This window comes from Amblyraja radiata, chromosome 3, assembly GCF_010909765.2.
Source record: "Amblyraja radiata isolate CabotCenter1 chromosome 3, sAmbRad1.1.pri, whole genome shotgun sequence".
In the NCBI taxonomy this organism is placed as follows: Eukaryota; Metazoa; Chordata; class Chondrichthyes; order Rajiformes; family Rajidae; genus Amblyraja; species Amblyraja radiata.
In genome coordinates this window covers 108921662-108935683 of record NC_045958.1, presented here as the reverse complement: position 1 = coordinate 108935683, position 14022 = coordinate 108921662, and the positions used below count along the sequence as shown (strand labels likewise).

The following is a 14022-nucleotide window of genomic DNA, read 5'->3' as shown; positions in this document are numbered from 1 at the left end:
TAGCTAGTAGCTGGAAACGTCACCTATTCCTTCTCTCCACAGATGCTGCCTGACCCGCTGAGTTACTCCACCATTTTGTATCTATCTTCACTGCATTTCTTATTGTTGATGCTTGGGCAGCCATAGAAGTTACTATTCACCTCACTAGATCCACATCAGAATATTTATAGGACAATCATTTATATTGCAACCTGGAAAATCTACTGTCTTAGTGAGGGGGGAAGTGCATGAAAATAACCCAACATTTAATCAAATAACGTGATTCCAGTTGTGTCGGAAGGAACTGCAGAAACCGGTTTACACCCTGAAGATAGACACAAAAAGCTGGAGTAAGTCAGTCGGCCAGATAACATCTCTGGAGGAGAGGAATAGGTCTTGGCTTTCAAGTGCCATTAAAACAAAAACAAGTTTGGGGTAAAGCTTCAATGGGACGATTAGTTAAAATTGATGAATAGTTTTCTAATGAGGCAGTAATTTTAGTGCTAACGAGCATTTTTCCCACAGTTAGCCCATTAATGCTGTTTCAGAACGAGTGAAGAGTTTACCCATCAGTTTTTCCTTTCATCTCATGTCCTGTTATCACCGTACACGTCCAATATGTCTTGTCTGTAAATGGTGTTCTACGTTCTTCCCTGTGTGTTGCGAATCTGGGCCTCTCCTCATTTCTCCCTCTGCCTGATGATCCATATAGCATTTGTAGTGGCATTGAGCGCAGACAACTCACCATCTGCCTTTTAGTTTTGAGATACAGCACAGAGACAGGACCTTCGGCCCACCGAGTCCGCGCTGACCAGCGATCTCCACACACAAGCGCTATCCTACACACACTAAGGGATGATTTACAATTTTACCGAAGCCAATTAACCTACGTTTATTCCCGCACGTCTTTGGAATGTGGGAGGAAACTGGAGCACCCGGAGAAAACCCACACTGGTCACGGGGAGAACGTGCAAACACTGTCCAGACAGCACCCGTAGTCAGGATGGAACCCGGGTCTCTGGCGCTGTAAGGCAGCAACTCTACCGCAGCGCCACAGTGCTGCACAGGGTTACATTCAACGTGGTTGGCACAGCAGCCACTCTGATCTGCTGTGAACATAGTCACACGTTCCATTATCCTTCAGCCAACACGCTCCAACTCCAAAGTGAGAACGTGCGTAAATTTTAACTTTGTTTTCCACCAGTGGCTTCCTGAAGTCTCCCCAAAATATTTATTTAAGAAAGAAAGAAATGGAACAAAAGCGTCTTGAAAGAGCGCACTGTTCAAGTAGGGGGGCTGAGAAATCCGTGTCACTATATATTGGCATTAAATCCTTGCACCCATCCCTCTGATGCTGCTTTCAAAAGCTCCAAATAGAATATATATACATATATATATATATATATATATACACATATATATATATAATGTAGGAAGAAACTGCAGATGCTGGTTTAACCGAAGATAGACACAAAACCCTGGACCAGCGTGTCAGTCAGCATCAAATTAATTAAATGTATATATATATATATATATATATATATATATACATGACAAACACACACACATGCATAAATAAACACAATGCCACCAGCATATTTCTAGTTACTGGAGAATGTTGCTTAGTTGCAAGATCCCAGGTCTACTGAGAGGAACCTTGAGACACTGGTGGGTCACAATCACCGCTTCTCTGGCTTCACAATGATACTTCCTTAATATCACACCAGCAAATATTTCGGCTGTGATCTAGGTTTTGAGCCACAACTTGCCATTTCCTGCTGTTATAATTAGTCACAGTTGAGGGAGGTGGTCGAGCCGCTGCCTCACAGCACCTGAGACACGGGTTCGATCCCCACCTCGGGTGCTGTCTGCGAGGGGTTTACACGTTCTCCCTGTGACCGCGTGGGTTTTCTCCTGGTGCTCCGGTTTCCTCACACATCCCAAAGACGTGCGGGCTTAGTCTGTTAATTGGCCCTCTGTAAATTGCCCCCTAGTGCGTAGAGAGTGGAAGCAAAAGCGGGATAACATAGATCTAGTGTGAGCGGGTGATCGATGGGTCGGCGTGCACTCGATGGTCAGAAGGGCCTGTTTCCATGCTGTATCTCTAAACTGAACCAAGATCAACGAAACACATTTGAAATAAAATGTAATAAAAAGGAACTCGGGTTGCTGGTTTATACCAAACAGATAGATACAAAAGGCTGGAGTAACTCAGCGGGTCAGGCAGCATCTCTGGAGAAGCACATTTGAAAATTAATCTGTTAAAGGAAATAAATCCAGGGAAAACATATTAGTTCAAATAAAGTCAAAGGGGGAAATGAATTTCTCTGAGCCCCAGTATTTGCTATTCTTCCAGTCATTTACATGTTTCTCATTATGCATTCTTGAACGAACATCTTTCTTTTAGCCATGTATTCCTTGCTAACAGCAGATGGCTTTATTTTTGCTTTTGTTCTATCTCCACACGTGAGTCTCTGCATGCCATTTGTGATTTGTGTTGGCAAATATGCGCAACTTGAAAGCGGGGAAAATAAAAGTGATTTGATGGTGCTAGCTCAGGGCGGAGCCGCGGGGCCAAGGTAAGATGGAGTCACGCGCTTGTCGATAGATCCGCGATCAGCGTCTTTCTTAATAATCACCTGGTGTTATGCCATCTCTGAGCACAGCGACCTGCCTCAGTCGCAGCGCTACTTACAATGGGGGCTCCACACAACATCTCAGAACGTGGGTCAGGTACGTCATCTTTAACCTTGTCCTCTTGCCCCACCTTTAGCCAACATTGTGGCTGACATCCTGACTTCCATCTTTGTTTAAGAAGGAACTGCAGATGCTGGAAAATCGAAGGTAGACAAAAGTGCTGGAGAAACTCAACGGGTGCAGCAGCATCTATGGAGCGAAGGAAATAGGCAACGTTTTGGGCCGAAACCCTTCTTCAGACTGATCTTCGAAGGAAATAGGCAACGTTTCGGGCCGAAACCCTTCTTCAGACTGATCTTCGAAGGAAATAGGCAACGTTTCGGGCCGAAACCATTCTTCAGACTGAAGAAGGGTTTCGGCCCGAAACGTTGCCTATTTCCTTCGCTCCATCGATGCTGCTGCACCCGCTGAGTTTATCCAGCACTTTTGTCTGACTTCCATCTTTGTTCTCCCACGCACCAGCTTCACCTTACGCCCTGCTTTTAACACTGGAATTGTACGGTATGGCACTTTAGACAATAGACAATAGGTGCAGGAGTAGGCCATTCGGCCCTTCGAGCCAGCACTGCCGTCACACGTACCGAGGTACAGTGAAATTCATTTTTGTACACAGTTCTGTACAAGTATCACTGTACATCAGCACTTAGTTACATCTTAGATAAGCATCTCAGATACAGTACAGGTGTACAACAGTAGTTCACTGAGTCGGTATACAGAGTCTGCAAGGAGGGAACAAAATCGAAGGTAGGCACAAAATGCTGGAGTAACTCAGCGGGACAGGCAGCGTCTCTGGAGAGAAGGAATGGGTGGTGAGAGAAGGAAAGGGTGAGACCCTTCTTCAGTTTGAAACGTCACCCATTCCTTCTCTCCTGAGATGCTGCCTGTCCCGCTGAGTTACTCCAGCATTTTGTGTCTACCTCCGTGTAGAGAGTCGCCAGTTTGGGGCCAGTTGTTGTAAGTGCAGGGATCTTGACCCGACCATGAAGGCCCGTTACCATGGCAGTGTCGGCCTGGCCAAATGTAGCCGCTGTGTCCTCCGCCGCCGCTCCTCCGCTGTAGGCCGCTTGCGGTCCACGTGCTCGGCCTCTTGGAGCGGCGCCCAGTCCAGTCGAGCCCCAGGCTGCTGCAGGGCCTCCAGCGGCCCACTCCCCCTGTCGAGGCCTTGCACTCCTTTCCGCTGCCGGTCTGCCCACCGGTCCTCCGTCCAACTTCTACTCTGGGCTGGCGGGCCGGGCCTTCTGGGCGGGTTCTGTTCTGCGGCAGGCAAGTCCCTGGTCTCCAGCAAGCGATACGGGCCTACTGGGCGGGTTCTGATCTGCGGCAGGCGAGGCCCTGGTCTCCAGCAAGCGGGTCGGGCCCTCCAGGCATGTTCTAATCTGCGGCAGGCAAGTCCCTGGTCTCCAGCAGGCAAACCGGGCCTTCCGGGAGTGTCTCCCTTCCTTGGTCTGTGGTGGGCGAGATAGACCTTCTGGGCAGACCTTCAGTCTGCAGTCCGCAGTCCACAGCGGACAGTCCGGGCCCACTGGTGAGTCTGGCCGCAGCTTTCTGGGACACCGCACACAATTTGCATGCGAGTTTAATTCCCAAGTTAATTGGGTTCTGTGAATTGTCCCTAGTGCTGGTCGCCATGGCCACAGTGGGCCGAAGGGCCTGTTTCCACACTGTATCTCTGAACTAAACAGCACCAGAGACCTGGGTTCGAATGCTGTCTGTGCGTGCGGAGTTTGCACGTTCTCTCCGTGGCCACGTGGGTTTCCCCTGGGTGCTCCGTTTCTTTCCCACATCCCAAAGACGGGCAGGTTTTCAGATCAATTAACCTCTGTAAAAATGACCCCTAGTGGGTAGAGGTGGATGAGAAAGTGGGATAACATAGAACTAGTGTGAACAGGCCATACAACCGTATGATATATAGGAGCAGAATTAGACTATTCAGCCCATCGAGCCTGCTCCACCATTAGATCATGGCTGATCTATTTTTCTCTCTCAACCCCATTCTCCTGCCATCTCCCTGTAACCCTTGACGCCTTTACGGGCAGTCGATGGTCAGTGTGGACTCGGTGGGCCGAAGGGCACGTTTCAATGTTCTCTGTTTAAAACTAAAACCTTAAACTAAACAAAGGCATGCTGAGTGAGGGACATTAAAGGGCTAGAATTACATATCCATTACAGTTACCAATGAAGCGTTAATGGCTTCACATCCTATTTGAATGGCTAATAAGAGGGGGCGGCATGTTGGTGCTGTCTGTACGGAGTTTGCACGTTCTCCTCGTGACCTGCGTGTGTTTTCTCTGGGATTTTCCGGTTTCCTCCCACACTCCAAAGACGTGCAGGTTTGTAGGTTGATTGGCTTGCTATAAAGTGTAAATTGTCCCTAGTGTGTGTAGGATAGTGTTAATGTGCGGGGATCGCTGGTCGGCGTGGACCCGGTGGGCCGAAGGGCCCGTTTTCGTGCTGTATCTCTAAACTAAACTAAACTAAAAATAGCATGGCTGGAGGAATATATTGTTACACATTTGTTTTCAGATTGCAGATCATAATGTTGCAATGGGTTGCTAGGCAACAGGGAACGGTACCATACATCAGAGAGTTCATCACTTCAATCTGTGCCACGCGATCATGGAGTTATTTCTTACATCTGGCGTTCCATTTTTGGTGACGGTCTGCGAGGCCATTTAGTTTGGTTTAGTCTTGTGTAGAGATACAGCACGCAAACAGGCCCTTCGGCCCACCGAGTCCGTGCCGACCAGCGATCCTACATTAACACTATCCTACACACACTAGGGCAATTTAGAATTTTTTCCGAAGCCAATTAACTTCCAAACCCACACCTTTTTGGAGTGCGGGTGGAAACCGGAGCAACCGGAGTAAACCCACGCATGTCACGGGGAGTACGTACAAACTCCGTATTAGACAGCACCCGTAGTCAGGATCAAACCCGGGTCTCTGGCGCTGCAAGGCAGCAACTATACTGCTGCACCACCCTGCCACACTACTCAGGCATATTTGCACAGAGTGGGAGGGGGATGGTCTATAAGCGTTCTTAAAGTAACAAATAATTAAAGTTCCCCGAAATAAAATAAAATCCTGGACCATGGGCGAACAAAAATTTGTCAAGGCCTTGCCCCTTTTACAAATGGAACAGTGTTGATTTTCAAAGCCAATCCAACTTCCACGTCATAAGTTTGATTCAGGAGTGGAACTTTTGCAAGGACGGTTTCATAGGGTGTTGAGACAATTCTGGAACATTCTTTGTGTAGGAAGGAACTGCAGATGCTGGTTTAAACCGAAGACAGGCTCAAAATGCTGGAGTAACTCACCGGGACAGGCAGCATCCCCGGAGAGAAGGAATGGGCAACGTTTCGGGTCGAGACCTCAGACAGTCACCAGACTGGAGTCTGAAGAAGGGCCTCGACCTCGAGACGTCACCTATCCCTTCTCTCCAGAGATGCTGCCTGACCCAAGTTCGAGAGTTCAAGAGAGTTTATTGTCATGTGTCCCTGATAGGACAATGAAATTCTTGCTTTGCTTTAGCACAACAGAACATAGTAGGCACAAATACAGAACAGATCAGTGTGTCCATATACCATTGTATAAATATATGAATAAATAAACTGATAAAGTGCAAATAAACCCGCTGATTTACCCCAGCATTGTGTGTCTATTGTTGCTCCGTAATAAGGTGGAACGAGGTTGGTGACAATCGTCACTGACACTCCGCTGCTGCAGCAGGCCCGATCCCTCCCCTCCCATCCCCCTCCCACTCTGTGCAACCTGACGCCTTCAATCTCCTGTGCCTTCATCAGCGAAAAGCCCTGTATGAAGTTGACTCTAAACCTCCCACTGGACTTTACCGTGCGATCAATTTAGCCATGGAAAATCCCGGATTGACGGAAGGCGCTGGAGAATCGCTGTGCTCAGAAATGGCAATTAACCTTTCCTATTCTGAAAACTGGGAATTTAGTTTGTAAAAATCCCAGACATTTATTGTGAATCCCTCTGGCAGCGTTCTAAAGTGATTTAATCCGAAGGCGGGTTTGTGTCTTTTGACCAGGGCAGCCCGATCTAAGGGGCTTCACTTGTTCAGCGGACTGGCCGACGATGTTTGTAGGCCGTAATTATTATTTCATTGCCTCTTTCCTTTTGAATAGATCAGGATTCTCATCGGACCGTCTCTGAAATGGGCAGGACGGCGCTAAAAGATCGCAGGGGGCTGGTTTCTGAACCCCGTCGGAAGCTGGATGGAAAAGAGGTAACAAAAATGAGGGAGTGTGCCGCACTACTTCGAAGGGCAGTTGATACGGAATGTTTTAGGCCGCAGTCACTTGTCAAAGTGCTTTGGAAATAAATAGTGCAAGGGCTGAGCTATATTTAACCGAGACCAGAATCTCCTTCTCAATTACAGCCCTGCCTTGCTCCCTTCATATTCTTGTTATTTTTCATTAACACCCTGGTTTTATGGCATTTACAGAGTACTATGTTTACACGCCTGAGCAGGAAGGAACTGCAGCTGCTGGTTTACACCGAAGATGAACACAAAATGCTGGAGTACCTCAGCCGGGGCAGGCAGCATCTCTGGATGACGTTTCGGGTTGAGGCCCTCGTTCAGGCTCCGGAAAAGGGTCTCGACCCGAAACGTCACCTATTCCTTCTCTCCAGAGATACTGCCTGTTCCGCTGAGTTACTCCAACATTCTGTGTCTATCTTCGAAGTTTACATGTCTGTTGTGTTGCTGCAAGTAAGAATTTCATTGTTCCGTTTCGGGACATATGGCAATAAAACACCCTTGATGGCGCAAAGGTGGCACAGTGGCGCAGCAGTAGAGTTGCTGCCTCACAGCGCCAGGTTCCGTCCCGAGCGACGGTGCTGTCTGTGTGGAGTTTGCATGTTCTCCCTGTGACCACGTGGGTTTCCTCCTGGTGCTACGGTTTCCTCCCACATCCCAAAGACGTGCGGGTTTGGAGGTTAATTGGCCCTCTGTAAATTAACCTAAGTGTGTACGACATAGAACTAATGTACCGGTGATCGGGGGTCGGCATGGGCACGGTGGGCCGAAGGGCCTGTTTCCAAGCTATCGTATCTCTAAACTAAACCGTGCCAGAGAACCGGGCACGATCCTGACCTCAGGAGCGTTCCTGACCTCGGATGCTGTCTTTGTGGAGTTTGCACCTTCTCCCTGTGACCGCGTGGGTTTCCTCTGGGTGCTCCAGAGTCCTCCCACATCCCAAAATCGTGCAGGTTTGCAGGTTAACTGGCCCGCTGTAAATTGCCTCCAGTGTGCAGGAAGTGGATGAGAAAGTGGGATAACATAGAACCAGGATGCGTGTGTGATGCATGGTTTGCATGGACTCTGTGGGCCGAAGGGCCTGTCTCCATGCTGTACCTGTGGCAGCTGTATTCTCTAGACTTCAAAAAGGTTGTAAGTTATAGCGGAAATAGGGTTTTTGGCCCATCAGGACGACAGATGGCACAATGGGCTAAGTGTTCGGCTGGCAACCTGAAGGTGGCCGGTTCGAATCCTGCTTGGAGTGTGTACTGTCGTTGTGTCCTTGGGCAAGACACTTCACCTACCTTTGCCTGGGACTAGAGACGGAAATTAGCTACTGATTGGCTACAATCTCGCATATTTACATGCAAATGTTCATTAATATGCACTGTCCCTATAAACAAAACATCATAAACAAAACATCATCAAGTTTACTCCGCCATTCAATCATGGCTGATCTATCTCTCCCTCTCAACCCCATTCTCTTGCCTTCTCCCCATAACCCCTGACACCCAGACTAATCATGAATCTATCAATGACTTCCCTTAAAAATATCCACTGACTTGGCCTCCACGGGTTTCCGTGGCAATGAATTCCACAATATCACCACCCTCTGACGAAAGAAATTTCTCCTCATCTCCTTCCAAAAAGAACGCTGAAAACATTGCATTTTCTGCTTCCTGCTGACTAATTAATTTTGATTTATAGTGGCGTAGCTAGAAGAGCTGCTGCCTCACAACGCCAGACACACAAGTTCAATCCTGACCTCAGGTGCAGTCTGTGTGGAGTTTGCACATTCTCCCTGTGACCACGTGGGTGTCATAAGTTCATAAGTTCTAAAAGCAGAATTAGACCATTCGGCCCATCGAGTCTACCCCGCCATTCAATCATGGCTGATCTATCTCTCCCTCTCAACCCCATTCTCCTGCCTTCTCCCCATAATGATTTTTTTTCCGGGTGCTCCGGTTTCCTCTCACATCCCAAAGACGTGCGGGTTTGTAGGGCCCTCTGTAAAATTGCCCCCAGTGTGTAGGGAGTGGATGAGAAAGTGGGATAACGTAGAACGGATGATCATTGTGGATTTGGTGGGCCGAAGGGCCTCCTTACATGCTGTATCTTTCAATCAATTCAATCAAATCAAATCACGTTTGATTTTGCTTCACTGCTATCAAAACTTTCACCACCTTGAAAGGCTGGGCTTGTACACTCTGGTGTTTAGAAGGATGAGAGGGTATCTTATTGAAACATATAAGATTATTAAGGGTTTGGACACACTAGAGGCAGGAAACATGTTCCCGATGTTGGGGGAGTCCAGAACCAGGGGCCACAGTTTAAGAATAAAGGGTAAGCCAGTTAGAACGGAGATGAGGAAACACTTTTTCACACAGAGTTGTGAGTCTGTGGAATTCTCTGCCTCAGAGGAAGGTGGAGGCAGATTCTCTGGATACTTTCAAGAGAGAGCTAGATAGGGCTCTTAAAGATAGTGGAGTCAGGGGATATGGGGAGAAGGCAGGAATGGGGTACTGATTGGGAATGATCAGCCATGATCATATTGAATGGCGTTGCTGGCTCGAAGGGCCGAATGGCCTACTCCTGCACCTATTGTCTATTGTCTATTGAAAACTTTAATTGGGCCTCTTAATCTTTGTTTCTAGTCCCATGCTTCTGAACTCATCTGTTATACCTTGAGTAGCTGGGACAGTTTGTTTTCCCATTGTTTTCAAATGTGTAAAACAGTACAGAATATATTAACGGCCCTGTCCCACGATGCAAGTTCATTCAAAAGCTCTCCCGAGTTTAAAAAAAATTCAAACTCGTGGTAAGCACGGAGAATGAACATAGCGGGTACGTCAGAGCTTGGGGACATCTCTTAGCGGCTCGTAACGTTAACGGCAGGTACTTGGGAAGACTCGCTAACGGCAGGTAAGCTCCGGAAGACTCGTGATGATTTTTCAACATGTTGAAAAATGTCCACGAGAGCCCCGAGTACCTACGAGCCGCCATTACCGTAAATCTCCGATTTCGAATCAGGGCAAACTCGGGAGAACTCTTCAAATGAACTCGTACAGTGGGACAGGGCTTTAAGCTGGAAAGGGCCCAGAGGAGATTTACGAGGATGTTGCAGACCTGAGGGCCTGAGCTACTGTACAGGGCGCAGTTGAACAGGCTAGAACTTTATACCTTGGAGAGCAGGAGAAATGAGGATGCTATCTTAGTGGTGCATCAAATCATGAGGGGAATAGATCGGGTAGATGCACACCGCCTTTTACCCAGAGTAGGAGAATCGAGAACCACAGGACAAATATTTAAGGTGAGGGGAGAAAGATTTAATAGCAACCTGACGTCACAGTAAAATTCTTTGTTTTGCATACCATACATAATTTTTACACAAAGGATGGTGGGTGTGTGGAACGAGCTGCCAGAGGAGGTAGTCGAGGCGGGTTCTATCGCAACATTTAAGAAACATTTCGACAGTTTAGGTTAGTTTCGAGATACAGTGCGGAAACAGGCCCTTCAAGATTCAAGTGAGTTTATTGTCATGTGTCCCTGATAGGACAATGAAATTCTTGCTTTGCTTCAGCACAACAGAACATAGTAGGCATTGACTACAAAACAGATCAGTGTGTCCATATACCATTATATAAATATATACACATATAAATCAGCCCACCGGGTCATCGCGACCAGCGATCCCCGCACATTAACTCTATCCTCCACCCACTCGGGACAATTTTTACATTTACAAAGCCAATTAACCTACAAACCTAAGGTAAACAAAAGTGCTGGAGAAACTCAGCGGGTGCGGCAGCATCTATGGAGCGAAGGAAATGGGCAACGTTTCGGGCCGAAACCCAAGGGTTGCCTATTTCCTTCGCTCCATAGATGCTGCCACACCCGCTGAGTTTCTCCAGCACTTTTGTCTACCTTCGATTTTCCAGCATCTGCAGTTCCTTCTTAACCTACAAACCTGTACGTCTTTGGAGTGTGGGAGGAAACCGAAGATCTCGGTGAAAACCCACGCAGGTCACGGGGATTACGTACAAACTCCGTACAGACAGCACCCGTAGTCGGGATCGAACCCGGGTCTCCGGCGCTGCATTCGCTGTAAGGCGGCAACTCTACCGCTGCGCCACCGTGACAGGTGCATGGATAGGACATGTTTAGAGTCAAGAGCGATTTATTGTCATATGTCTCAGACAGAACAATGAAATTCTTACTTGCAGCAGCACAACACAATATGTAAACACTGTACTCTATAAACTATATAATAAACGTATATATATATGTGTGTGTGTGTGTGTGTGTGTGTGTGTGTGTGTGTGTGTGTGTGTGTGTGTGTGTGTGTGTGTGTGTGTGTGTGTGTGTGTGTGGCCAAACAAAAAACATATGGGCAAACGCAGGCAGGTGGGACAAGTGTAGCTGGGACATGTTGGTCGGTGTGGGCAAGTTGGGCTGAAGGGCCTGTTTCCACGCTGTATCACTCTATGGAATTCACAATGGCATTCTTTAAATCCTTTTTTTATTTTGCAATTTTTTCAGTGCATCACATCAGTGCCATCACATGAGTGACATAAGCTTACACACGTGGCCATCTGTTTATTGCCCAATAAGTATATTTACATTGAAACCTATTTTCTCTTCACAGCGACAGCCTGCTAAAGCAATTTATGATTTTAAGGCTCAAACAGCAAAGTAAGTGTTGTTGATGTTTTTTTTACTATTACGCGTTATTTGTTTTTAGATCTAATGCTTGCAAACTTGGATCCTTCATCAGGGATTTTATGAAAAGTTCCCCCTTGAATCCTCAATGTCATCAAATTTAGCCTAGTTTAGGAAGGGAGTCGTGGAACATAGACAGAAGACACAAAAAGCTGGAGTAACTCAGCGGGTCAGGCAGCATCTCTGGAGAAAAGGAATAGGTGACGTTTCAGGTCGAGACCCTTCTTCAGACATAGCAACATAAAAACATAGAAAATAGGTGCAGGAGGAGGCCATTCAGCCCTTCGGCCAGCACCGCCATTCATTGTGATCTTGGCTGATCGTCCCCAATCAATAACCCGTGCCTGCCTTCTCCCCATATCCCTTGATTCCACTAGCCCCTAGAGCTCTATCTAACTCTCTCTTAAATCCATCCAATGACTTGGCCTCCTCTGCCCTCTGTGGCAGGGAATTCCACAAATTCACAACTCTCTGGGTGAAAACGTTTTTTCTCACCTCAGTCTTAAATGGCCTCCCCTTTATTCTAAGACTGTGGCCCCTGGTTCTGGACTCGCCCAACATTGGGAACATTTTTCCTTCATCTCGACCTGAAACGTCACCTACTCCTATTCACCAGAGATGCTGCCTGACCCGCTGAGTTACTCCAGCTTTTTGTGTCTATCTTCGGTTTAAACCAGCATCTGCAGTTCCTTCCTATGCAGAACAGCACAACACAGGAACGAGGGGCCGTTCAGCCTAGAGAGTCTGTGCCGAACATGATGCCACGATAAACTAATCTCCTCTGCCTGTGCCTGATCCATATCCCTCCATTCCCTGCGTATCCATGTGTTTATCCATCAGTCTCTTAAATAGCACTATTATATCTGCCTAACACAGGAACCACAGAATCTATGGAGCTAACAGGTCCGGGAGCGTAAATAGTGCACGGGGGTCGCTGGTTGGCGTAGACTCGGTGGGCCGAAGGGCCTGTTTCCACGCTGTGTCTTTAAACTAAAACGCCATATCTCTATATAACCATATAACCATATAACAATTACAGCACGGAAACAGGCCATCTCGACCCTTCTAGTCCGTGCCGAACACGTATTCTCCCCTAGTCCCATATACCTGCGCTCAGACCATAACCCTCCATTCCTTTCCCGTCCATATAACTATCCAATTTATTTTTAAATGATAAAAACTAACCTGCCTCCACCACCTTCACTGGAAGCTCATTCCACACAGCCACCACTCTCTGAGTAAAGAAGTTCCCCCTCATGTTACCCCTAAACTTCTGTCCCTTAATTCTCAAGTCATGTCCCCTTGTTTGAATCTTCCCTACTCTCAGTGGGAAAAGCTTATCCACGTCAACTCTGTCTATCCCTCTCGTCATTTTAAAGACCTCTATCAAGTCCCCCCTTAACCTTCTGCGCTCCAAAGAATAAAGCCCTAACTTGTTCAACCTTTCTCTGTAACTTAGTTGCTGAAACCCAGGCAACATTCTAGTAAATCTCCTCTGTACTCTCTCTATTTTGTTGACATCCTTCCTATAATTAGGCGACCAAAATTGTACACCATACTCCAGAATTGGCCTCACCAATGCCTTGTACAATTTTAACATTACATCCCAACTTCTATACTCAATGCTCTGATTTATAAAGGCCAGCACACCAAAAGCTTTCTTTACCACCCTATCTACATGAGATTCCACTTTCAGGGAACTGTGCACAGTTATTCCCAGATCCCTCTGTTCACCTGCATTCTTCAATTCCCTACCATTTACCATGTACGTCCTATTTTGATTTGTCCTGTGGAGACTTTGAAAATCTACTTCATTATCCACAACCCCGCCTATCTTAGTATCATCTGCATACTTACTAATCCAATTTACCACACCATCATCCATATCATTGATGTACATGACAAACAACAGTGGACCCAACACAGATCCCTGTGGCACCCCACTAGTCACTGGCCTCCAACCTGACAAACAACCATCCACCATTACTCTCTGGCATCTCCCAGTCAGCCACTGTTGAATCCATCTTGCTACTCCACCATTAATACCCAACCATTGAACCTTCTTAACCAACCTTCCATGAGGAACCTTGTCAAAGGCCTTACTGAAGTCCATATATACAACATCCACTGCTTTACCCTCATCAATTTCCCGAGTAACCTCTTCAAAAAATTCAAGATGATTAGTCAAACATGACCTTCCAGGCACAAATCCATGTTGACTGTTCCTAATCAGACCCTGTTTATCCAGATGCTTATATATATTATCTCTAAGTATCCTTTCCATTAATTTGCCCACCACTGACGTCAAACTAACAGGTCTATAATTGCTAGGTTTACTCTTAGACCCCTTTTTAAACAATGGA

At 46.9% G+C, this 14022-nt stretch overlaps 1 protein-coding gene across 3 annotated transcripts in view; it reads left to right on the top strand.

Moving 5' to 3' along the window:
• sorbs2 (sorbin and SH3 domain containing 2) overlaps nt 1-14022 on the top strand; it is a 230215-nt gene that overhangs the window by 175765 nt on the left and 40428 nt on the right. For all 3 annotated transcript variants that reach the window (XM_033018570.1, XM_033018571.1, XM_033018572.1), the window contains exons 17-18: nt 6825-6925; nt 11586-11632. In XM_033018570.1, the coding sequence (XP_032874461.1) occupies nt 6825-6925; nt 11586-11632 (148 nt within the window). The remainder of the gene's footprint in view (nt 1-6824; nt 6926-11585; nt 11633-14022) is intronic.